The sequence below is a fragment of the Ambystoma mexicanum genome, chromosome 2p (genome assembly GCF_040938575.1).
Source record: "Ambystoma mexicanum isolate Mex_15411 chromosome 2p, UKY_AmexF1_1, whole genome shotgun sequence".
Classification (NCBI taxonomy): Eukaryota; Metazoa; Chordata; class Amphibia; order Caudata; family Ambystomatidae; genus Ambystoma; species Ambystoma mexicanum.
In genome coordinates, this window is record NC_090923.1 from 872731839 (window position 1) to 872758318 (window position 26480).

Here is a 26480-nt window from a genome sequence, read left to right on the forward strand (position 1 = left end):
GTTATTTAGTTGTCAAATAAGTGGCATCCACCTCGTGGACACCAGTGAAGTTATTTAGGGTGCATTATGTAGGCATGAGCAACTGTATATGCATGTACAACTGATGCCTTTTTTTAAATTATCAGGTGTCCACTGCCAGTTTCAGGCATTAAGGGTTGCTCACAATTTCCATGATGGTCATAATAGTTTTCTTGAATGACAGTCTTTATTCTGGGTTGTGGATATATATGCGATTAGTCTTTTTTTGTTGCATAAATCAAAATTTTGCACAACCCACAACAGGTCTTCTTTCAGATAATTCTTTGTCAAAGGGCGAACTGTGACTTTTGTTGTCTTTGGAATTTCAAATCTCTGCCCAGGTCAACAAGACTCTCCACCTTGTAGCACATGTACCGTGGCCGCACTGAGGCTTGGGCCCCACTGGCCCGTCTTCCTCTCAGCACTCTTCTTTTGGTCCTCTTGGTTGGTCAGGGTTGGTTTTCTCCTTGTGGCCCTCTGTCCACTCCCCCCCTCTCAACCTTCTTGTTCTCGGTCCTTTTGTCTCCACTGTTCTCCTTCGGCTTTCCAATTCTCTCCACCAACCACTTAATGTTCCAACTCTCCCTCTCCTTTGTCTCTCCTGCACATTGTCCTATCCCATGCTCTTTCCTCCTCTTAACTTTTCCTACTTCAACTTAATCCTCACCTGGCAGTTGTGCTCTCGCTGTCTCCCTCTGCACTCTTCCTTACTCCCCTTCTTTCGTCTGCAATCTATGCCTCCTCCATTATCTCTTGCTCTCCATCTCCCCTGCTCGGTCCCTCTCCCTTTCCTTCTTGCTGGCTCGTTGCATAAACCTACTCCCCTTTGACTTCCTTCCAAAGTCCTTCACATTGGACCAGGCCGTGACCCCTTTTATAGCCATTAAATTGACTTGTACATTCGGACCGAGGACACCTGGGCCCTATTGGAAGTGGAATCACTGTGTTTGCTTATGTGGTGTTAATGATATATAGATTTTTTGTCACAACCTTGTGGCTCTGCAGGCTTTGACAACAAAGAGAGGCTGCCATGTTGGAATCAGGTGGCCCTGTCATGGTGGCTGCCTGATTCCTATGTGGCTTCCGGCTTTCCTTCGTAGCTACCTCCGGCCTTTCCATCTGCCTGCGGCCACCCTTTTGGGCTGTGTTGTGGAAAATACCTGGTAAGATCGCAATTGAATCTATCACATTGACTATGTTGGGGTGGTTGTAAATGTAGAGTGTTAGGCGGTTGGGGATGGGTATGGTCATCCTCCATATGCCGCCTATGGGGGATCGGCATCTCTTGGTGCATGTCTTTAATCCAGCCCCCAGGATCCTTTACTCCATTACACAGCAACTCGCTTGTGCTGCAGGTTGCAGAACATGTTCTTTATTTGAAATGTTTGGTCAAGGATATTTGTTTAAAATGATAATTTGTTGTTTCAGAAAATCACTCAGCGCACTGTCTTTCTCACCAGATGGAAAATATATCGTTACTGGAGAGGTGAGTTGCATCATTTTATCAAGTTTGATGTTTTTTTATATTTGATATTGTCCTGATTACCACAGCCTAGCCTTCACTTCAGTTGCTGTCAAAATACCCACCTGGGCTGTTGCAGGGTTTGCATCATAGAATATTGCTATACTTGGTGAAATGATCTCTGTGATTTGTGCAGGAGAAACCTCCACCCCTGAGCAGCTGTCAAGTTTACTATTTGTCATCAGTATTGTCATGGGCCTAACCCCATATCATCTCTAGAAACCAATTATCATCCTTGTGTAAATTGTTCATATTAGATGTTGTAAATTAACTTCCTGCAAAGTTTTCATTAAAATAAACCTTTACATTTGCAATATAGTGTATCTTTGCACATGTAAATAGAACCTCATAAAGAATACCCTCACTTTTATTTAGCATTTATATATACTTATTCTCGTGTACAGGCAATATGAACAATATGCAGTCACTAGTGCTAGAATATTGTCATTAGTTTATTCTAATCGTAGCATTCTATCTTATTTGGTTCTAGGGTTTTCAACCTTTAAAACCAATATGTATTAGGCCCTATGGTACAGTGAAACTTGGATACAGTTGCACAGTAAGCCTGTCAGGCTTGGGGGGGGCCAGTAAACGGGCAATTCTATTCGAAATAGTGTAAATCCATTAAGTGAAAAGGGCTAAACCGCCCATCGCTACGAACGGCAAGTACCTAAAAAATCTAAAGCCGTAGATTAGAAATATAGCTAAAACACTTGGAATCCACCTTCTGGGGGCTTCCATCTGCTAGTGTACATGTGGTTCCATTTATATGTTGAAGGGGAAACTGCAATGAGGAACTGTTTCTTAAATTAGCTTTTCCTAGAATTGCCACACAGCATTGCCCAGTGTCTCTGTACATACCAGCAAACAGTTTGAAGCTAGTCCTACAAAATACATACAGGCTGCTCATGAGGGACAGAGGACATGACAATATTTTGGTGGGGGGAAATGGTTATATGTGAAACTGGGAGCACGGGCAAGGCTTAATTAAGTCAGCCCGAAAACTACAGAAGCAAGCATGAAAATTAATTAAAATTGGCAAGTGCCAATTCTTTAGGAACAGAAAGTGGATTTACTCTTCTCTAGTAAATATACTAATAGCTGCTGCTGCTTACCCATACAAGCCATCCCCTTGAGCACTGTGGATCAGCTCTGCCTGTGATTTCTGCTACGCTGCGTGGAATCTGCTCGCCAGGACCTGCTCCGTTACCTCTCCACTTTAGATATTGTTTCGGAGGGTACATTTTACCAAACACCACCTGCTTCCTGCCAGCCAGTTCTTGTTTGCAGTTTGTTCAATTATAGTTACTTTCCTTTTAGTCAGGTGGCTACACTTTTTCCCCATAACATAACCTTGTTCGTATGGTAACACAGTGGAAAGGAATGACCGTGATATCATGGTCTGTATTTTGGGTCTCCTACTACAGCCAAACTAAATCCAGCCACAATAAAACTCAGCCAGCCTTTTGTACTTTATTTTCTTTGAATATACACTGTTGGCAGAATGTCATTGCAAACGGGCAACCATGAATGTTTCAAGTGCCAGTCTTGCTGTTCTTGCCTTATGCTATTGACTTCAAAATGGCTAAAAAGCCAAATTACATTGCAGAAACATCTCTATAATGGAGAAATCAAATTGACCATTTGTTGACTACAAGGTAGTAGAGGCTAAAGCATGTATTCGATCCTCATACTTCTACAAACCAAGAGTGATCTGTGATGAATCCGTAATGATTCCCCCCAGAAATTTGGCCTCGGACCCTTCTAATGTGGCCAGGGAAAGGCAGACGCTTCCTGATCCCACACTGTAGGTGGTGTTCTGTGAGAGGATCACATGGGGGGCAGGACAGGAAGACTAGGAAACCCCCTGTTTAACTTTCCCCATAAGCCCACACTTTTAATGGCTGTTTGCCGGACAGAAGAAATCAGAAAGACCACTTTTGATGACGAAGACTACAAGTCCCGTAAGTACTGGGATGAGGAAGCTGGCCGAAGAGGCATGTTGTAGTAGTAGTCGGGCAGTTTAGGCTGATAACCCACACCTAAGGAGAGCGGATTCTTTAAAGGCCCCCTCAGATGCAGACAATGGAGAGCAGCAGGAACTGTGGCTGGAATGTTTTTCGGCAGAAGGAAGAAGTCACAGCGTTGGTAATCCAGGCAGAAGTGGGAGAACCGAAGGGACGCTAGGACTTAACAGCAGATTTCACTTGCTTGTCATGTGAGGGTCATGTTAACCAGACTCCGATGTGCAGCGGAAGGCGTGAAGGAAGACTGCCTATCCACATTTGAGCTGAATTGCAGAGTGTGCGCAGTAGGAAGCGTGTCAGAGACCATGGCCCGAAGTTGCTTGGAAGCCGAGAATCACAGGTGCGAAAGGGGCTCTGTATTTACATGGCTGAACCGAAGACTTCAGTGAGTTAGGGTGTGGGTCCAGACTAAAGACAGAGAAGTTGTGCAGCCTACGGAGAAGGGAACGCAGAAGCTGGTGAGTTAAACCGGGAGTCCTGTTTCCTTGCGCAAACACTGCTGGCAACAGTATCCCGCTAAATAAATACTTGTGTAAGAGTAGAAGCGTTGCAAAGTGCAGTATTGTCTTTAACAATGGAACACTTGAATTGTAGCACTTGCATGTGAACAGGTATTCTCTTTTCACTCGCCTAAAGAGAGAGAGCAGTGAAACAAGATAGTTGAAATTAAAACAAGATAGTTGAAATTAAACTTGTAAAAAGCACAAAAAGGAGTGTTCGCTTGTGCCTAATAAGACTGAAACTGTAAAGTACTGGCGTCCCTTTGGTTCTCCCACTTCTGCCTGGATTACCAATGCTGTGACTTCTTCCTTCTGCTTCTGCCGAAAAACATTCCAGCCACAGTTCCTGCTGCTCTCCATTCTCTGCACCTGAGGGGGCCTTTAAAGACTCTGCTCTCCTCAGGTGTGGGTTATCAGGCTAAACTGCCCGACTGCTACTACAACATGCCCCTTCCCAGTGACAAAGAACATTCTAAACCTTACCGTGAGCCAAATAGAATATCAGCATTGCCTAAGACCAAGGTGTGCAAGCATTACCTGAATCCAGGAGAGTGGCTGCAAAGCTTCTGGGTAGTTATTCTGGCTTACAGCCCAGAGAGGGATAAAGGCAAGGGAAACGTCCTACCATTAATTGTTCTTCAAAGTTGATGCAACCTACATTGCCAAAGCCAATAGGAAGAAGAGGGACGTGTGTCCTAAAGGCAATTCGAGGTGGTTGTGTATTGCAGACAGACCAGAGAGGCGAAGAGGCTGCTGAAGAGGTACGGACTCCAGTAAAGTATGTAATCAGGCTTTAATGAAGCAGGCCCACCTCAACACGGCTCCGTCAACCGTGAAACCCGCATTCCAGTTCCACGAGCCGCGTAGAACGGGTCGCGTAGCTCGTGAAACTGAAACGCGGCCACAAACGCAAAACACGGATCATTACATATCTTCCTTCTTAAAACAAAGTAAAACACACCATGTAAAACACATGCAAAAAGAACCTAATGTCTACTAAGCAGTAAAAGAAGAAAGGAAGGTAACTAACTAAATAACTATACTATGATAACCTAGATATTCAACTTTTGATGAAAAAAGAAAACTGCAATGTACAGAAAGCAAAATAATTTCACTGAACAAAGTCCTTCATCCAACTGGGTTTGCGTAAGGGTCTTGTATTACCATCACTATTGTTGCTTACTTTGACACGCATGATTGCAGGATCATCACTTTCCCTTTGCTCTCCTGTCAATCGCTCCCCACTCTCATTCTGCATTTTCTCACACTCTCCACCTACAATATTTTCAGCTCTTGCCAACCTGCGCTGCGACCACACTTCTCCTCCATCCATGATGACAACACTGCCACGTACTGCGGCAATTCTTTTAGGCCCCTTAAATTTACTTTCCACACACTTTTGTGTAGACCTGGGATTTTTTATCCATACCCAATCTCCAACCTTCTACTCTTGACACACTCCCTCCTGTCAAATGACATGTTCCTTCATCATTAGCATTAGCAATCATCCTCATAATGGCGTCCCTATCCACTGCAACTGTCCCTGTCAAACCTAACCACCCAGGACACAACTTGGTTCCAGATTCCCTTCCCTTAAGTGAAACAAAAGGAGATATATTAGTAGTGGAGTGAGGAGTCGTTAGATAACTCCACATCATGTGATTCATTACCTGCCTCCAAGGCTGGCCATTACACATTGCAAGCTGAATCTCCCCCCCCTTTGATATATCTATTTAGCCTCTCAACCAGACCATTGTTCTGATATGTTTGATGCCATAGTCCTCCAAAAAATGTCTTCATGAAATGGGAGACAAATTGTACACCATTGTCCGAAACTAACTCAGCAGGACAACCTTCCCTAAGGAAAACTCTTTCCAAGAAAGAAACCAATTCTGCAGCCGTCACTTCTCTGACCGCTTCCCACTTCACCCATTTGGAATGAAAATCCACCAAAACAAAAATGTATTTAAACTCCTCTCCTAAACCTGCTACAGGTCCCAAGATATCCACTGCTAGCTTCTGCCACGGTTGACTTGGTACCGAATTAGGTATCAAAGGCACTTCCCGCACTACCTTGTTTTTGTCACCCAGTTGACAAGCATTGCACTGTTTCACCAGATCCTCAGCCATTCTGTCTATCCTGGGCCACCAGTAGCTATGTCTCACTCTCCTTTTGGTATCTCCCTCACCCAGATGACCTTGGTGCGCTAACTCCAACAAGATTCTACTCACTCCTTCTGGAGGCACTATGCAACTCCCCCTCCTCAACCTGTCACCCACTAGACTCGACTCATCTCGTATTTCCCACCATATCTCAAACCTTTTCTCAAGCAACTCCTTATCAGGCCACCCTTCAACCTTCCACTGCTTTATAAGTCTGAAATCTAGATCTGCAAGCTCTGCTTGTTCCTACTCCTCTCGGTCCACACTCACTAATTCAGCAACAACATACTCTTCACTATCCTGAACATGAACTGGTTGAGCTTGATCCACTGGCAATCTCGATAGACAATCTGCTACCAGATTCTTTCTCCCTGGCAAATAACAAACTTAAATTGTGTAGCTGAAGACCGAGGCCCTATCTGCTTATTCTTGGCGATCCAACAGCCCATCTGGCACTATTAAATAACTGCACTAAAGGTTTATGATCTGACCGTACTGTAAACCTCCTTCCCCAAAGAAAATATTTTAAAAGGTTGACTGCCCAGAACATGGCCAACGCCTCACGCTCTATTACCGAATAATTCTCCTCAGCCCCTCCTTTTCACAGTGAGACCAGCTTCATCCAACTTTGTCAGGACAAGACAACTCTCAACAGCTTGCCATGCACTTCACTAGACTCTGCATACACTAATGTCATCCTGGAAAATTATCACATTCTGAACACCACCCATCACCATCTCCATCACCCTCTGAAAAACAGCGACTGCTGAAGCCAAACCAAAAGGCATCCTGCAATATTTGAATGTTCCTTCAGTGGTGATGAAAGTAGTTAGGTGTTGACAGTCCTCGGAGAGTGGAATTTGATGATACGCTTGTGATAAGTTAATTACTGAAAAGTTATTTGCCTTGCTCAACGTGGCCAACTTCTCTCTGATGATGGGTAGAGGGTGATGATCCACCAAAATGTTCTTATTAAGGTCCCTCAGGTCAACACAAAGTCTTATGTCCCCACTGGCCTTTGTAGCTACTACGACTGGCGACAACCATGCCGATCCTTCTACTCTCTCTATAATGCCCCTTTGAAGTAATGCCTCCGGTCTGACTTTGTGTATTTTTGGAACAGCTCCCTTCTTTAGCCTAATTCGATTTTCATAACCTTCGAATCTTCCCAGGTCCTCAGTGAACACATTCGGGAACTCCTTTTCGAGGGGATTGGGTCCTCCGACGTATTCCATATCTATGACAGTAATCACCACAGCTGTGCTGCTTTGGAAAATCTTTCGGCGTCTGCGTCCTCCATAGATGTCGATACGCCGCCCTCGAGGACCTCCTCCGACGGCCGATGTCACTGGATGTTATAAGTAGGACGCACGACGCCCGTAGCCTTACTTCCGTTTTTTCGGCGAACGTGTTCACTTTGGGAATCTCGGCGCGCCTCGACTCTTTGGAGTTTGTTTCTCGGTTCTTCGAACCTGTTCGTTTTGTGAAGTTTCTTCTTCGTGAAGGCTGTCTACCTCGTCTTCCACCCCGCGTCTGGGATGTAAGAAGTGCGGGGACTGTGGGTCCAATATGTCGGTTACGGACTCGCACGACGCCTGCCTCTGGTGCCTCGGGGAGGCCCATGACATGGATGACTGTGTCGACTGCCAGTCGCTCACGTCTAAAGCCTTGCGGGAGAGCAAGAAGTAGTTATCGGTAGGTAAGGTGTCTAAGCCATGGAAGTCGAGGTCTGCGGGGCTTTTGACGGACAATTCGAGAGGCGACTCTCTGCGTCCTCGTCCGAAGTCCAGTGGGTCTCGGTCTCAGTCCCGGAGTCGGTCCTGCCACTCCTCTGCCTCTTCGAGGCACTCCCGGAAGCGCTGTCATCGGTCGCCTCCCCTGTCCTCTTCCGAGGACTCCGCCCGTCGACGGGTCACTTACCCTACCAAGCAGGCGACGCCGGAGGAATGGGCTTCCTTTGGGAGGAAAATGTTAGCGGTTCTCGAATCGCAGGGCACCGGTCCGTCCGCGCCTCCGAGTGGGGTCGGTCGTGATCGGTTGAGAGACATCACATGCCTTCGGGCTCGGGTGGTCTGTACGATTGGCGGGAGAGGTCCCGCTCGGACAAGGGGAATCGTTCTCGTCATGCCCGGTCCAGGTCCCGGTCCTCGACGCGCTCGAGACTGTGTGAACCTGTGATGTCTTTGAGGAAGACGTTGACGCCGTCGACTGACTCTTTCGAGGCCCCGCCTCCGAAGAAGCCGTCGGCGCCATCAGCGCCCAGGCTGTCAAAGGACACGCTCGGGGCTCCGGCCTCGAGGCCTGTGTCGACGCCATTGATGCTAATACGGTGCCAGACAAGATTCTCTCGGGCCATAGCCAATTTGAGGACCTGAGGCAGTCCCTGCACGATGCTAGTGGGCTGGACACCTCTCCGGAGGTGGAGTTTTGTAGGCCTGAGCCTGGCACTCATGCCGACTCCTCGTAACGGCGCCTTATATCGAGGGTCACCGAGTACTTGGGATGGTCTGCTCCCGTGAGGGAGTTTCTTCCGGATGACCTTACGGATATTCTCGACCTTGGTCCACCAACTGACCTGGTACTGCTGTTTCATATGGCTCTACAGAGGAGGGTGGCGGTGGCTTGAACTGCTCCGGAGAGTCTCCCGGCAGTGGGCGTCTTTGCCGCGAAAATACCGCCCAGCCAGTAGCGACCCCTGCTACTTGTCCAAGCACCCCACTCCGGAGAGTTTGGTGGTGCAGGCGGCTACGGCCTCGGCAAAGCAGGCGTTGTATCCTACCATCCCTCCTGATGGGGACGACAAGCGTTTTGACGGATGGGCGAAGAAAGTGTTTTCTTCAGGGGGTATGGCGCTTCAGGCGGCCAACTCCGTATGTGCCTTGTCACGTTTCACGCACACTGTGGAACTGTTTCCTTAGCGGCTGAATATATTCCCGAAGGGGACGAACGGGATGGTTTCCTTGCCATGGTTCAGGATGGCAAGGATGCCATGTGTGAGGCCGTTCAGTCAGGTTTGGACATGGCAGATTACGTCAGCCGGTCCATGGCGGCGAGCACCGTGATACGCAGGTTTGCGTGGTTGCGCAACGACTTGCTCCTGATGTGCAGGCCCGACTCCTACATGCTCTTTGACGTGGAACATCTTTTTGGCAGCAAGGCTGACGAGAGCCTTGAGAGGTTGCAGACCTCAGAAGCTGCAGCAAAGTCGTTGGGCGCTGCAGTTCGACAACCTCTGCCTTTTCGTCCTAGGGGACAGCAATGGAGGGGAGGTTACTTTCGTTATTTCTCCAGCATGGGGTCTGGCATGGATTCACATGCTCATGAATATTCCCCGTCAGGCGAGCTGCCAGTCAAAGGGGCCACCGTAGGAGTGCCAGAGGTGGAAAACCAGGTACTCGAGGTGCCAAGGCCGCTCGGGCTGTTGCCTCTTTACCCTCCAGGCAACGCCGTAGCCGCTTCAGGTCAGTCATGAGGCTATGTCCCATGGTTCGCCGGTTGGGGGAAGGCTGGCGCAGCATCTTGCAGAGTGGCGCGCCATTACTTCAGATGTGTGGGTTCTGGCGATCATAACCCACGGCTACTGTCTTCCTTTCCGGCAGAGGCCTCAAGACAATCCACCAGGGAACCTCTCTTTGAAGAGTCCGGATCCGCTCCTTGCGCAGGTAATGCAATCCCTGCTGGAGAAAGGCGCCATATAACTGGTGCCTGTAGCGGAGAGGAACAAGGGATGGTATTCCCCTTATTTTTTGATTTCCAAGAAAGACGGGGGATTGAGACCCATCATGGACTTGCGCGGTTTGAACAAACTCCTCAGGAAGGACAAGTTCAAGATGGTTACTCCCTCTCAAGTCATCCAGGCCCTTCAACTTCAGGACTGGTTGGTGTCTCTCGACCTCAAGGACGCTTATTTTCATGTGCCGATACCTCCAAAGCACAAGAAGTACCTGAGGTTTGCGGTTGGCGACTGGCACTTTCAGTTTCGGGTCCTGCTGTTAGGATTGACCTCCGCCCAAGGGTTTTCACCAAGCTCATGGTAGTGGTGGCAGCGCACCTCAGGAAAGGGGGGATTCACGTCTACCCCTACCTGGACGATTGGTTGAATCGGGCGGGCTCTCCCGAGCAAGTCCTGGATCATCTGTCAGTCACCTGCCACTCCCCCCCCCCCCCCCCCCCCCCCCAAAGTTGTTCCAGTACATCGGAGCAGTGCTCGACACGTCCCCGGGGCAGTGTTTTCCTCCCCAGGTGAGGGCTCATCACATTCAGCAGATGGTGCACAAGTTTTAGCTTGCCTAGAGTCTCCCAGCGTTCGAGTTCTTGAGATTGCTCGGCCTCATGGCATCCTGCATTCTTCTGGTGTGGAGGCCAGGTTGCGGATGAGATCTTTGCAATGGGCACTCAAGCTCCAGTGGTCTCAGTCCTCCGGCAGGATGTCGGACCCTGTTCAGGTGCCGTCCTCGGTCGCCCAGGACCTTCTGTGGTTGGCCGTCGAAGACAATCTGATGAAGGGGCTCCATTTTGGCTACCCTGGCCAGAGGCGACGATCGTGACGGACGCATCCTTCACAGGATTGGGGAGTTCTTGCCAACGAGTTGACAGTCAGCGGTCGTTGGTCTCCGTCGGAGTCCAGACTCCATATCAATCTGTTGGAGCTGAGGGCCGTCAGGCTAGCCTTGAAGGCTTTTCTGCTGACTGTGCGAGGGAAGAATGTCTTGATACTGACGGACAACACAGTGGCCGTGCACTACCTCAACAAAAAGGGGGGGGGGGCAGGGTCACTTCCTCTGTGCAGGGAGGCGATGCAGCTCTGGTTCTGGGCAATCCAGCAGGAAGTTTCGATCTCGGCATTTCATCTGGCCAGAGACGAAAACGAGACGTGGACGCTCTGAGCAAGCAGAGCGCGATCTCTCACGAGTGGGAGTTGGCTCAGGAGATTCTCCTGGAGATCTTCGCCTTTGGGGGACCCCTCAAGTGGATCTCTTCGCCTCCAGTGTCAACCAGAGGTGCGAGAGGTTCTGCTCGTGGGAATTTCCTCCGAAAGGAGCCTTAGGAGACTGGTTCATGGTGGAGTGGTCATTCCCACTGCTATACGCGTTTCCTCCAGTCCTCGTCATTCCGCAAATGCTGCGGAGGTTACGGAGGTTCGGTTCCCGGAGGATCCTCATTGCTCCGGCGTGGCCCCGGAGGACGTGGTACCCGGACCTTCTCGACTTGTCCATCTGCCCTTCACGTCGTCTTCCCTACCGAGATGATCTGCTCTCAGGGGAGGGGGGCGTCAGGTTCTCCATCCAGAGGTCCGATCCCTCAACCTTCACGCTTGGTTTCTGAAAGGTTGAGGTATAAGGATTGGGACCTCCCTGAAGACGTGATGGAGGTGTTGCTCTTGGCCAGACGGCCAGCAACAAAGTCCCTGTACCGTTGCCGTAAGTTCTGCGACTGGTGCAGGGTTAAGAATGTGGATCCTTTTTCATGTGACATTCCTGTAGTTCTCTTTTTTGCTTTCTTTGGCCCACAGGGGCCTGGAAGTGGGTACCGTTAAAGGTTACCTGGCGGCGCTGTCCATATTTAAGCGCTCGTCTGAAGAGTGTTCCTATTTTAAAATTCCTTTAATTTCTCAGTTTCTGAAAGGGCTCACTAATGTGTTCCCTCCGTCACCTTTCCAGGTGCCCGGTTGGGATTTGAACCTTGTTCTCAAGTTTCTGATGGGTGCTTTGTTTGAGCCTTTGCTTTCATGCCCTTTGAGACTGTTAACTCTTAAAACTGTATTTTTGGTTGCGGTCACTTTCACTCGCAGAGTGAGTGGTTACAGGCACTTTCAGTTAAGCCACCCTTCACTGTGTTTCATAAGGACAGGGTTGTCCTTAGAGTTCGTCCTTCCTTTCTTCCGAAGGTGGTGTCGGAATTTCATTTAGGCCAGAAGGTTGTTCTTCGGGCATTCTATCCTCCTCCACCTCCTGGTAAGGAAGAGGAGAGGCTCCATAGGCTTGATCCTAGGAGAGCGTTAAGCTTTTATATTTGACGCATGTCCCGGGTCAGAGTGGACGATCAACTCTTCATTGGTTACGCTGGAAAGAGTTTCGGACAAGTTGTGACGAAACAGACTTTGTCTCGCTGGATTATTTTGGCTATCTCTGAGTGTTACCGCTTGGTGGGTAAGGACCCACCGGTTGGCTTACGGGCCCATTCTACCAGGGGTATGGCTGCCTCTACTGCCCTACAGAGGGGTGTTCCTATTCGTAACATCTGTGATGCAGCCACCTGGGCTTCGGTGCATACTTTTGTACGTCACTACTCCCTCGATTCCATCCGGGGGCAGGATTTGGCCTTTAGCTAGTCGGTCCTTTACTCCGCAATTTGATTGGGCATTCTAAATTTCTGTTTTCTAAATTCTTTTCCCACCTCCTTGCATTGGCACTGCTGTCATAGATATGGAATACGTCGGAGGACCCAATCCCCTCGAAGAACAAGTTACTCTCTTACCTGGTAACGTTCTTTTGATGGGATGGTCTGATTTATTCTATATCGCTCCCTCCCTGTCTTCACCGCTACAGAATTTCCTATGTGTTTGCAGCTTACGTTTCCGCAAGGCTTTGTGTGGTCAGACTGGCAGAAGACTGGTGCCACACGTTCTGGGAAAAACTACAACTGAGGCTACGGCGTCGTGAGTCCTACTTAAAACATCCAGCGACGTCGGAGGAGGTCCTCGAGGGCGGCTCATCGACGCAGGACGCAGACGCCGAAAGATTTTCTGAAGCAGCACAGCTGTGGTGATTACTGTCATAGATATGGAATACGTCGTCGGACCATCCCATCGAAAGAACGTTACCAGGTAAGAGAGTAACTTGTTCTTCCCACTGATCTCTCACTTCTGCAATCGTGACTGGACTCTCAGCATTGGCTTGAATCCTTATCCCGAGCTTCTTCTGCTCACTCCAGCCCAACAATGAGGATCCTTCTTAGCTGATAAATATATCAGCTTCACAACTTCTTCCCTTAAATTTGATGGTAGTTGAAAACTTTCTTAGCAAGTCTATTTTGACATTGCCATACGCGTAGGATTCTATGTCCAGATGCTTTATTTGTTCAATGTTACCGTTTACGCAATTCTCGAAGGTTTGCCTCGACATTATTGTCCATTGGGAACAGCTATCCACATGGTGACTACCCTGCCATTGACCATAAAGATATTCAATTGGCCCCTTATCACCATTGGACACATCTCCGATTTCCAAAACATGCTTAACTTGTTCATACTCTCCAATATTTTCCTCCTGTTCCAGGCATCTAGCATTGGCATTGGCCTCTGTTTTCCACTGAAGAATTCTCCCTGCAGACACTTGAGACAATTTGCATTCTGTACTGGACAGAATGGATTTGACGAGACATGTCTATTACTGCCACACCTAAAACACTTTAAACCTCTTGCATTGTTGGGCTTTTTGCTATTTCTTACCGCTGCCACCTCATTGATTTGTTTGTCCCTCCTCATGCTCGCCATGTATTTGGACGTCTCCTCCATGCCACTTCCACTGCCTGCTCGAGGGGTAGGTCCTTTGACAGTAGCTTTTCTTGCACCCTGCTATTGTTAGTGTAGCACACCAACTGGTCGTGAATGAGTGATTATGTTAAGGATCCAAATTTACATGAATGGCTGACGGTCCGAAGTGCAGCAATAAAGGTTTCCACGAGTTTGTGCAGTTCTTGGCTCCTTTAAAAGAACTTGTGTCTCTCGAAGGTAACATTCTTCCATGGCTCAAAATGTATTTGTAGTTTTCTGATCGCCACCGAGAACTGATCCTCTCCCTGACCTCTCTCCGTGGGTTCTGACAGACCGTCGAAGACACTGCGTCCTTCAGTTCCCAAATTGTGTAGTAATACGGCATCCTTCCTGGCTGGAGCAAATGTATCCCCCCAATGACAATCAAGTAAGTGTCGAACAACTTCTTCCATCTGTCCCATCTGATAGGTGGTGTGCCTGGTTCTGACAGGGAAGTTGGGGGAGGAGACTTGCTGGCAGCCGCCATTTTTGCTTTTAGGACACAAATGTGGGCTTCAAGTTTTTATCTTTTTGTGGCAATTTAGGATTGGAACTGTGCACATGCACTCTTCTTGCTTCGACGGTATGCACAGTGCAGGTAAATGCTTCAAGCGTGAAGAGGCAATTTAAACAACTTAAGGTATGCCAAATGTGCCCTGGAAAGGTTCACCGCCTCCTAGTCAGCTGATAAGCTGATTCAACAAATGTGCTTGCCGCTATAGTACAGTTATTACGGCAACTGGGGAACTGGGGATCTGACTTCCTGCTCCTCACTACTAGACCTTGCAGTACTTGAGGCAAAACAAATGGGCGGGGCAAGGCAGGGGAATGTTGCCGTCTTACATTGGCCGCATCAACCCCCAGGGGAAGAGCAGAGCTGCTTACATGGGAACAGCAACCAGCTGTTCCCCGTCTGTACCTGCGGCGAGTCCTGTTGGCCGCTTCAACGCCCACGGCAACGGTGGAGCGGCTTACGTGGGAACAGCAGTCACAGCTGTTCCCTGTCTGTACCGCCGGGCGAGCCTCAGGCCAAATGAGCAGCAGCGCCTCTCCGCGCAGCCGTCCACTCCTCGCACGCACTGCCCGCTCAGGACCCCAGTGGCAGGTGGTGTGTGGCGGGCCCGCTGTAACCTCGTCGCCAATGAAAAGAGGTACGGACTCCAATTAAGTATGTAATCAGGCTTAAATGAAGCAGGCCCACCTCAACACGGCTCCGCCAACCGTTTCATATTGAAACATGCATTCCAATTGTACGAGCCGCGTAGGACGGGTCGCTTAGCTCGTGAAACTGGAACACGGCCACACACACAATACACGGATCATTACAGCTGCCCCTCTGGAAAATGAATATTCAGAGGAAGAGTGCCTTGCCTACTTGAAGGTGAATCTTGTCATAACTGAAAGCTGTTGAGTCACAAAGTACTGAAGCTGCGGTGGTGTATTTGGTTTTCAGTAGATTTGAAACTTCAGTAGAACAATTGAAGGTGGAATACCATGAGGCAGAGGAGTAGACACTTATGGTGAATATTTGTACAAGTTGTTTAAAATTAGAAGTTGTAGAAGTGCTGTGAAGCTATCCTGACAAAGATACCTGCTGTGACTCCTAATCTTGTAAAGAGAAACGTACTAAGTGTTAACCAAAAACTGTGCTTCATTAACTTTTGCAGAAGTTATATGTACTTTATTCTAACAACTGTGGTATTTCTTCTTGGACAACTGGAAGTTGTGGCAAAGCATCATGGCTGGGAATGACATTGATTCTATTTTGAGTAAGCGGAAAGTCTTTATTTCACTATGAACAACAGTTTTCTGTTTGAACTTTGGTTAACAGAACTTTACTTTAACATTGACGGAGCCAAGAACTGAACTGAGAGGATTAGAAACACAGATTACCCTGTTCAGTTCAATTTTCAAGAAAAAAAAAGGAAGCACCTTGAAACCTGGGCAAAGGGTGCTTGCCCAGGTTACAAAGAGAGACTGTGAATATCATTGTTGATGCTACTAGGAATTGCCATATATTACTCTATTTGATGTTTAAGTGTGAGGGCCAGATACCCGATGTTAGTGTTTTCCTTTAGTTTTGATAGGCTTGGAAATCCTTGTCAGAGTAGGGGAGAGTGAGGCGTTTGATAACATTTATGATTTAATAAAATGGCATATTTTGACAAATCATCCAAACGTTGTCCGCCTCACATTTCTGACCCCTCACAGATCCCAATCGTAAAGGTAAAACAGGCACAGTTAAGCGATATATCTCCTTTTCCTTTTGTGTTAAAGTGGGCTGAGGGAAGGCTATACTCTCGAGGTGTGTGAATGTGAAACTGTAGCAACCCAAACCGCAAAGTATGACAGTTGTGGTAGGTCAGAAGGAGACGGGCCAGTTTTTTTCATGAAGATTATTTTCTTAAAGTAATAGATGAAAAGGCCTCACTCTCCTTGATCTATGGGTTTCCCTGCCTATCCAAACTACCTAATGTGCTTGTCATCTTTTGTAAAGTCAAAAGTAAACAGTTTGTCCGCTGTCTACTAAGCTGCTCTGTCCCTACCACTAATGCCAAATGACAGACGGCCAGCAGAATAACACCCTACTCCCGGATATGCTTCTTCAGGTTTGATGGACCATTCTGAGATTCTTCTTGGTTTTATCTTGAATCAGTTTGGTCCGTTCTTTTAGGGCACTTTTTCCTAGTCCTTGGTTTCCCTATTTGTTGAAAACTAATAAAAAAAGATTTTTTTTAAAAAAAGAACCCTACTACGACAACAAACTACAAACAGTGCACCTCAACATGGTGCATTTAAACTACAAACTCCCTCCTCACAGTTCCTTGTTCAACAACCACAGTATCTTAGTCAACAACTGTCTCTCCTGTGTCGCCATCTGATGAGCTGTCCGTGTCCAGTACCTCAGGCTCTGTGCTCGTCAAAGATGCCAGCAAGTGCTGCCACTCTGACAATGTTCCAACTTCCTATTCACCCCCTCCGCAAGCCGCTTCCCTCCAAACCACCGTTTCTGCATCAGCCCATTTTAGGAGGTCGCTCCACTAGGTTTCTATGTTGGGTCTCTCCTGTGCCTTCCATCCCATGGCAATCCTCTGCTTAGCCAAAATGTAAGCAAAGTCTTTAAGCTTGCTCACATGCTTGTTTGCACGGTCTAGGCAAGCCCCCCCCCCACTATACATGCCCACAAAAAGTCCACCACCAGTCTAATCCCTTTTCCCGCCAGTCGGCCTTCTACCTCCTCCCAATATCTTGTGATTTCAGGGCAAGCCCAACCCATGTGTACCACCCCCACGTTTTCTACCCCACATTTTGGACAGTGTTGCTTAACCGCCTTTGCAAACTTGGCGGTTTTCTTTGGGGTCATGTATGCTCTGTGGGTGATGTACATCTGAATCTGTTGCAATCTAGCATTCCTCAACACTTTCTTATGATATCCTTGCATCCTTCCCCATAATCCATCGTCTGTGGTCTTCCCACTCTCCTCTTCCCAACCCTGCCTTACCCGGACCACCTCTTTACCCACCTTGGACATCAGTATCTCATAAATTATGGAGACTTCATGACCTCCCTCCAACACTGCTTGGAATGTTTCTATAGCGGAGTCTGGCTGTTGGGCCAGTTCTGTTTCTGACCACATCTTAGTTAAGCTAGGCTGATAAAGCTATTATGTAATGTACTGTCCACTGTGTAAACCCGTGTCCTCTATCAATGTGTCGAACCCCATCTTTTCCCCATCCCTCCACATCTCTCCCACTGTTGTCACTCCTACTGCTTCCCAGTGTTCTCGAATAGGGCGCCTCATTTGTTCATCTATGCCACCTAGTGTTACAAGGGGGATTTGTGGGGAGCACGGCAGCAGGTTACCCATTACAGCGCAGGCTCTGTGCCAGATCTTTCTGCCCAGGGCCAGTAGTGCCGATCTATTCTCTTTCGGAGGGTCGGTCACCCACATCCACTCGATGAGGAAGTAAGGTGCACATTCCGTCCTCAATAGCCTGAACTCAGAGGTGATGTCATCAGATAACCATCTTGCTACATATTGGAGTTGGCCAGCTAGGTAATACACCTCAAAGTTGGGCAGCCTTATCCCTGCCTGATCGTGTGGTTTCTGTAATTTCCAAAGAGCTATCCGATTTCTGGTATTGTGCCAAATGAACCCCCTGCATATACGGAGTAAGTTGGAGAAAAAACGTTTAGGTATTAAATATGGGACGTTTGCAAAGTTGTGCAGCAACCTAGGTAATTCTATAATTTTGAGCAAAGCTGTCCTCCCCATCATGTTCAGGGGCAACCTTGTCCAGAATGGTATACTTCGTTGAATTCCTTTCACTGCCTTTACCGTGTTGTTTTCGTGTTCATCTTCTATTTTATGGTATATATCAATTCCCAAATATCAAAAGGTGTCCACCGCCCACTCGATCAGTAACACAGGTAATATATATATATTTCTGAGGCTTGTGGAATCTGCTTAGATCACATGCTGTGCATAGGCCGACATCTAGTGGAAGCTGCGGAGTATTAGTTTGTTTTTCGAAACTCGAAAATGGGCGTCAACACAGGGCGTGCCAGTAATACTATCCCTAGTGTGACGTCCACTGTACCCAAGATCCCTCACGCGTCTAGGATCCTCAGATTGTTTTTTTCCGCCATACTGGTCGGAAGCATTTTTGCAGAGTCCCCTGGCCTTAGCCATACTTTTGCTAAAATTTAAAATAATAATCTATTGACATCCTTCCCCACCCCAACGTCGAACTTCGACAACTCGACGCCGGCTGGAGAAGAAATCGACCGTCGGCTGCTGCACGACGGATTTGGGCCTCGGAAGGCCGCAGGCCTCGGCCTGGGCCTGGTAGGCCGCTGGCCTCGGCCCTGCAAGTAGGGAGAGTGGGGGGTGGTACATACTCTACACTCTTGGTACACCTTATACATTTCCTACACTTAACAGCCCGCTGCCTCAAGGTGCCTATGGAGGGGTACCCCTTTTCAATTCTGCCCCAAGTGCAATCGCAAATACCCTTGGATCGACAGGCACGCCACGTGCAATCTCTGCTCGCCGAGGGACCACCCCGAAGCGAACTGCAGAGCGTGTAGAAGGTTTAAACCTAAGACACTTAAGGACCGTTCGACGAAGCGTTGGGCCCACCACGCCAGGCAGGCGGCCATGGCAGCGGAGGGCGCCTTTAGCGATGGCAGCGACGCCGTACTTTCGGACGGTGAGGGCATTACGGCGTTGAAAGACAGCCGAGCGCAGGTCCCCGACCTCGGAAGGTCGTCCGGCAGGGCGGCTATGGGGAAGACCCCCGGCGACACAAGCGCTTCACATACTACACACACTAAACACACTAAGTCCAACCGAGACTCGACGACGTCGAGTTCTCGGAAAGAGGCACAGACAGAACGGTCCGATTCGGTGTCCTCTGGGCGCTCTCGATCAAGATCGCCGCATGACTCCAGGCAATCATCCACTCTTGCCAAGAATGCCTCGCTCCCTAGGCTAACAGAAGTTCGATCGTCGGAAGACAAAGACGACTTCCACCCCCAGGCCGCGCTCCAGGAGTCGGAGCCCGCAATTAAAGCCAGCGAGGCCCCACGCTCGAAGGACAGGGACACCTCTCCCGATCCTCGACGCCAGGCGTCGAAAAACTCCGGAGCCACTAAGGGACAGGGAAAACATTTTTCTACGCACGGGGAGGGGGGAAAACAGCAGAAGAAACTACCTGTACATTCTTCCACACCTGTGAAACACTCCACCCCCCCTAAACAGACAGACAAGCCCAGGTCTGCTGATAGGTCCACAACCAGCAAAGCTACTCAAGATAAATCCCATAGACTTGCCAGTTCGAAAAAATGGTCCAGTGAAGACATAGATAGGGTCATGTCAAGAATGTCTTCTTTGGCTGATTTTTATGATAAAAATCCAGAACATTTCCTCTCGTATGATCCACAAAGGGCCACACCCTCAGGCTCTACTGATCCTATCCCCCCGAGTAAAAAGGCCCGGTTTGAAACTCAGATGAGGTCAGAACCCTTCGAGGTACAACCTTACGCAAGACCATACTCACGGTATCATGGAGAGGCTTCCTTTTGTGAAGACCAAGAATTTGGTATGATAGAAGAGCAAACCGGGACGGCCTACTATGGGGATCATGAGGACCAGGAAGAAGAGGAGGATGACCCGGAAACATACAGAGTAAATTCCCCGGTAGAGAACGAAGCCCTGGTTACCGACTCCCCGGTCCCCGGTCGATAACCAACCCCTCCTAAATGAGGTTCTCGCTCGCGCAGCAGAGCATTTCCACATTGACACCCACGGTGTACAGGAGGAAAGGGACTTCGCAGAAGAGTTAGTGGGAGAAAGGAGGCCTGTTGCCCAGACCATCCCTATCCTTAAATCCATTCAGCGGAGAATAGATCCGTCCCTGGTGAACCCAAACCTCACCAGAGCAGTCAATCCCAGGGTTGAAAAACTTTTTCGGGCGGCACAGTCTGACCCTCTCTATATAAGAGGACATCTGTAGCCAGACTCCCTAGTTGTCACCAACACTCGTAAGAGGGCTGGGACACCCTTGTCTTCGTCAGAAGCTCCTCCAGACAAGGAGAGCAAAAAACTATACGGTTTCGGCAGGAAGGTAGCCTCAACGTCCGCCTATCAAGCAAAGATTGCTAACTCCACCACCCTGTTGGCCAGCTACAACTGCCATCAGTGGGAAGAAGTCGCGGCACTCATAGCCTCTGCTCCTGAACCGTTAAAGGGCCAATTAGCTTGGATTTCCGCAGAGGGTAGAGCCGTATCTGGTTGCATTTTGAAAGCAACCTTCGATTGATAGCGGAGGGCACTGTTATCAAGAGACATGCGTGGTTACGGCAGTCTGGTTTTAAAGCAGAAACCCAGGCATCATTGTTGGACAAGCCGGTGGAAACCGATCTGTTTGGTAAGGCGGTCGAAGACGCACTGAAAAATGCCAAGGACGAATACGAGACACTCAAATCCCTTGGCCAGTTAACCAATAAACCCCCTAACCAGAGAGGGAATAGTAATTTTCGTCGCCCAAGCGGCCAAAATTCCCAGAGAGGATCTAACTATTCCCAGGGGCAGGGTACACAGTGGAACAACAACCAACAGTCTACCCAGGGTTACGGCAGAGGTAATAGGAGAGGTCGTGGAAAAGGCAGAGGCAGCCCCAGCAAAGGTGGCGGCATGCCTCCACCAAAGCAGTGACGCTCAGTTCAGAGTCCCTTCTCACGCAACCCCAGTAGGGGGACGCATTTCAAACTTCACTCAGGCTTGGGAAGGGATCACATCAGACAGATGGGTGCTGTCAACAGTATCCACAGGATATTGTATAGAACTACTGCAGCGTCCCCGGACCCATCCTCCACGACAAAGAATACACTCCTTAGAACATCAGAAGATTCTCCTCGAGGAGATCGCCATTCTTCTACAAAAGGACGCGATAGAACTCGTCCCGGGACACCAGGTAAACAAGGGTATTTATTCAACTTACTTCCTTGTGCCAAAGAAAGACTTGACAATGCACCCAGTATTGGACTTGCGGCCTGCCAACAAGTATGTCAAGCCTCAAAAATTTCAAATGACCACGCTACAAGAGGTAATCCCCCTCCTAAAAAAGGGGATTACATGGCAACCTTGGATATGAAAGATGCATATTTTCATATTTCCATGTTCCCAGCGCACAGAAAGTACTTGCGCTTCAAGGTGGACAGTCGCCACTATCAGTTCAAGGTACTGCCCTTCGGGATAGCTTCAGCACCAAGGGTATTCACCAAGGTACTGGCGGTGGCGGCTGCACACCTACGCAGGGAGGCAATCCCAGTGTACCCTTATCTGGACGACTGGCTCATAACGGGGGAAACCCCAGGAATTTGCAGGACAAACATTCAAAGGACTATCGAACTCCTCCACGAGTTAGGCTTCTCAATCAATGGGAAGAAGTCAAGCCTGGTGCCAAGCACCTCAAAACAATTCCTAGGAGCAATCCTGGATACCAAGGAGGGGTTGGCCTTTCCTTCAGAAGAAAGAATTCGGAATATACTACTGCAAATTCCGCATTTTCAGTCCGGTCAACAAATAACGGTACGCAAAGCAATGCGTTTACTGGGCATGATGGTGTCATGTATTTACCTGCTCCCCCACGCGCGCCTGCCCATGCGTCCCATGCAGGAATGGTTGGCGAAACAGTGGTCTCGGGCAAGTGGTCAGTGGGACGATCTAGTAGTTGTTTCGCCAACACTATACAAAGCCTTCACTGGTGGACAAGAGAGAATCTCGCACAGGGGAAACCCTTTTACGATCCCGAAGTACAGGCAGTAGTCACTACAGATGCATGTCTGACGGGGTGGGGAGCTCACCATCTCCACCACACAGCTCAGGGTCTCTGGTCTCACTCAGTGGCCAAGAACCACATCAACCTGCTAGAGCTTCTGGCAGTATTCAGGGCGCTTCAGGCGATCGAGCCCCACCTACTAAACCTGTCAGTGCAAATCCAGACGGACAGCACTACAGCCATGTTCTACCTGAACAAGCAAGGAGGGACTCGCTCGCCAAATCTGTCCAAGCTTGCCCAGAAAATCTGGATATGGGCACTCAGACGGAACATCTTCCTGTCATCACAACATGTTCCAGGGGAGCTCAATTCCCTAGCAGATGCTCTAAGCAGAGACTCCCTCCCAGAGGAACACGAATGGGTTCTTCACAGAGAGGTCGTAGAAGATATCTTCTCTCAGTGGGGTTTCCCCACTATAGACTTATTCGCCACAAGCGAAAACAGACAATGCCCAGGATTTGCATCCAGGTTCCCCCAACCAGACTCCCAGGGGAACGCCCTGTGGATGAACTGGTCAGGGATGTTTGCGTACGCTTTTCCACCAACTCCTCATCAGGAAGGTGGTGAACAAGGAATCGATGACGCTCGTCCTAGTTGCTCCCATGTGGGCAAGACAACCGTGGTTCCCACACCTACGCAGGATGGCGGTGTGCGAGCCCATCAAACTTCCAGCCTGGTACAACCTACTGTCCCAGCACCAAGGTCAAACAGTGCACCAGCAACCCAACTCAATGAACCTGGCAGCATGGCTCCTGAGGTCATAGAGTTTGGACACCTACATTTGCCACAGAGGTGTATGGACATCCTAAAGGAATCTAGGAAACCAAACACAAGGCACTGTTACTTTGACAAGTGGAAGAGGTTCGTTATCTGGTGCCAGAGTAGACAAATCAACCCAGTTGATTGCACTCCTTCCACTATTGTTACATACATGCTCCACCTGCTAGATGCAGGATTGGTTTTTAACTCGCTGAAAGTACACCTGGCAGCCCTCTCGGCTTACACCACTTCCCATAGCAAGGTTTCGTGGTGGAATGTACCAGTAGTTAAAGCCTTCATGGAAGGAGTAAAGAGACTTCACCCTCTTATTTCTAACCCACCACCAGGGTGGGACCTTAATGTGGTGCTAGCCAAGCTCATGGGCCCCCCTTTCGAACCCATGCATAAGAGCAGTCTCAAACACCTGACTTATAAAATGGCCTTCTTAGTAGCTATTACTTCTATAAGAAGGGTCAGTGAAATTCAGGTTCTGTCAGCGCAGGATGCCTTCTTTACTATCCATAAAGACAAACTGGTTTTACGCACACACCCTAGGTTCTCACCTAAATTTATATCAAAATTCCATGTAAACCAGTCCATCGAGCTTCCGGCTTTCTTCTAGAACCCGCAAAGCTCGGCTGAGGTGAAACTACACACCCTAGATGTGCGTAGGGCGGTCCTCTACCATGTAAATAAAACCAGACCGCTAAGGAAAACAGATCAACTGTTTGTCTCCGTAGCTACAGGCAGAGAGGGGGATCGCGTCTCTAAAGGTGCCATCTCGAAGTGGATTATTAACTGTATCCAGCTGTGTTACTCACTCTCTGAAAAAACTCTGCCTTTTACGCCAAGGGCCCACTCTACTAGAGGCATTGGGGCCACTCTGGCTTTCATTGCAAATGTACCCCTTGACACCATTTGCAAAGCAGCTACTTGGAGCTCTATTCACACTTTTACTCAGCATTACTGCATTGACACCCATTCCAATGCAGATACACAAGTGGGACAAGCGGTTCTAAGACACTTATTTGCTCATGACCCTTCTCACATCCCACCTCCTTCTTCTGGTACTGCTCGCTAATCTATGCACAGCATGTGATCTAAGCAGATTCCACAAGCCTCAGAAGGGATACATTACTCACCGTAATCGTATTTCTGATGCTTGTATCTGCTTAGATTCACATGCGACCCACCCTTCCTCCCCTCCGAGAGAAGGCGCATGATTGCTTGTAGCCTTACCTTTCTGTCTATCTGCTTGGATTATCTGTACTCACGCTACTCCTCATGCTACCTCATGTCAGAAAAAATACAATCTGAGGATCCTAGACGCGTGAGGGATCTTGGGTACAGTGGACGTCACACTAGGGATAGTATTACTGGCACGCCCTGTGTCGACGCCCATTTTCGAGTTTCGAAAAACAAACTGTAATACTCCGCAGCTTCCACTAGATGTCGGCCTATGCACAGCATGTGAATCTAAGCAGATACAAGCATCAGAAATACGATTACGGTGAGTAATGTATCATATATATATATCTGCCCAAAGGAAATATACTAGATTTTCGTGGGTTTATTGTTATGCCCGACAACTGTGCAAACCGTTCAAGTACCTCAAGTATGTAGTGCAGATTTTCTTCCGGGTATTGCAGATAGAGCAACATGTCATCTGCGTACAGCGATATCAAGTGCTGCTCTCCATGCGTCTTAACACCCACTTCCCCATAATAGTATCTGAGGTATGCTGCTAATGGTTCCAACGCCAGAATAAATGGCATCGGAGACCAGGGGCATCCCTGTCTAGTTCCTCTGCTAAGCGTCCATCGCTCGGAAACCACAGATCCTGTCCGGACTCTGGCGATTGGTTCATTATACACTAATTTCACCCATTGCAGGTACCCAGGTCCCATTCCAAATTTCTCTAAGGCTGCCAGAAGTCATGGACTCTTAACTGAGTCAAAAGCCTTGACTGCGTCCAGTGAGACTATTGCTAATTCTTGGGTGCTCCCCTCAGTCTGATCTATGATGTGGTGCAATCTTCTGAGATTATTGGAGATGCACCGCTGGGGGACATATCCCGTTTGATCATTGTGTATTAGGGAGTCGATCAGTGGTCTCTGCCTGTTTGCCATCACCGCAGTGAGGATCTTGCTATCCTGATTCAGCATCGATAGCGGTCTATAAGATCCGCAGTCCGTATCTGTTTTTCACGGTTTGAGGAGTGGGACGATGATCGCCTGCCTCAGAGTCTCTGGTAGCCTGCCCTTTTTGAACGCCTCATTCAGCATAGCTAGCAGGGGTGGAGCAGGTCCGTCATGTATGTTTTATAGAACTCGCTTGGGAGACCGTCTGCTCCAGGGGCCTTGCTAGTGGACATGGTACGGATTACATGTTCCAGTTCCTCTAGTTCAAGTGGAGCCTCCAACCTATCTCTATCTGCGGTCTCTAACCTGGGCAGGGTTATCTCATCTAATGCTTCATTCATGTCGAGTCATTCACTTTCTATCTTATCCGTGTACAGTTTATGGTAGTATCTATGAAAGCACTCGTTCACCCCCTCTTGGGTGTTTGCGAGTGTGCCGTCTTCGCGGCTCATCTCTCGTATCACCCGTCTCTGGGTTTTGCTTTTGCCCAGCCAGGCTAGGAGTCTGCCTGGTTTATCTCCTTCAGCATGTTGTCTTTCTATATATTTCCTGTAGTTTAGGTTGCACAATCTCTCACGGTGGGCCTTGCATTTCTCAGTTAGACGTTGCACGGTCTCCGCCCTCTCTTGGGTCCCCCGCCCTGCATGCATTATATCTTCAATCTCCCTTTCTGTGGTTTGCAAGTCTACCACTGTACCCTCCTGCAGACTAGCCACCTTTGAGATTGCCTCCCCCCCTCACTACCACCTTAAATGCTTCCCACAGCGTTACAGCCGGCTCGACACTTCCCGTATTTATTTCAAAATATTCTTGTATAACTTTTCTTAAGTCTTCTCTGAAGATAATGTCCTTCAGCGTCTCCGCTCGAAGCTTCCATGACTGAATCCTCGGTCTGGGCAGCGAAATCTGCCATGTCACGACCAAGGGTGCATGGTCCGACAGGACTGCTGCTTTGTACTCTGCCTCTCTAATCTCCTCCACTAAGGAGTCAGCCACAAATATGTAACCCAACCTGGTGTGTAGATCGTGTGGAGCTGAATAGTGTGAATACTCTCGGCGTTGCGGTTGAAGCTCCCTCCATATCTCAATCATCTGGAAATCTTGTTTCAAAGTAGCCATGGCCTTCGCCGCAGGATTCGGTCTGGTCATCTTGTTATCAGACCTGTCCATCATGGGGTCTAGTGTACAATTAAAGTCCCCTCCGATTATGACCGTTCCAACCATGTATGGGTTAACAGTGGTTTATACATTTCTGAAATATTGTGCGCTATCATTATTCGGGGAGTAAATGTTAATCATTTTGACTATTTTATTACCCACCACCCCTTTGATCAGCACCATTCTCCCATCCGCTCCCACTTCCTGACGTAACAATTTAAAGGGAACATGAGGTGCTATCCATATGAGGACCCCCCAACCCCTCCACCCCCAGCATACACCAATTGTTGTCTCCTTCCATTTCCTCCTCATC

General features: G+C 48.6%; 1 protein-coding gene across 1 annotated transcript in view; it reads left to right on the plus strand.

The window, feature by feature from the left end:
• Positions 1-26480, plus strand: part of WDR62 (WD repeat domain 62) — a 2486568-nt gene that overhangs the window by 350943 nt on the left and 2109145 nt on the right. The window contains exon 4 of the mRNA XM_069644563.1: positions 1447-1504. Coding sequence (XP_069500664.1) covers positions 1447-1504 — 58 coding nt within the window. The remainder of the gene's footprint in view (positions 1-1446; positions 1505-26480) is intronic.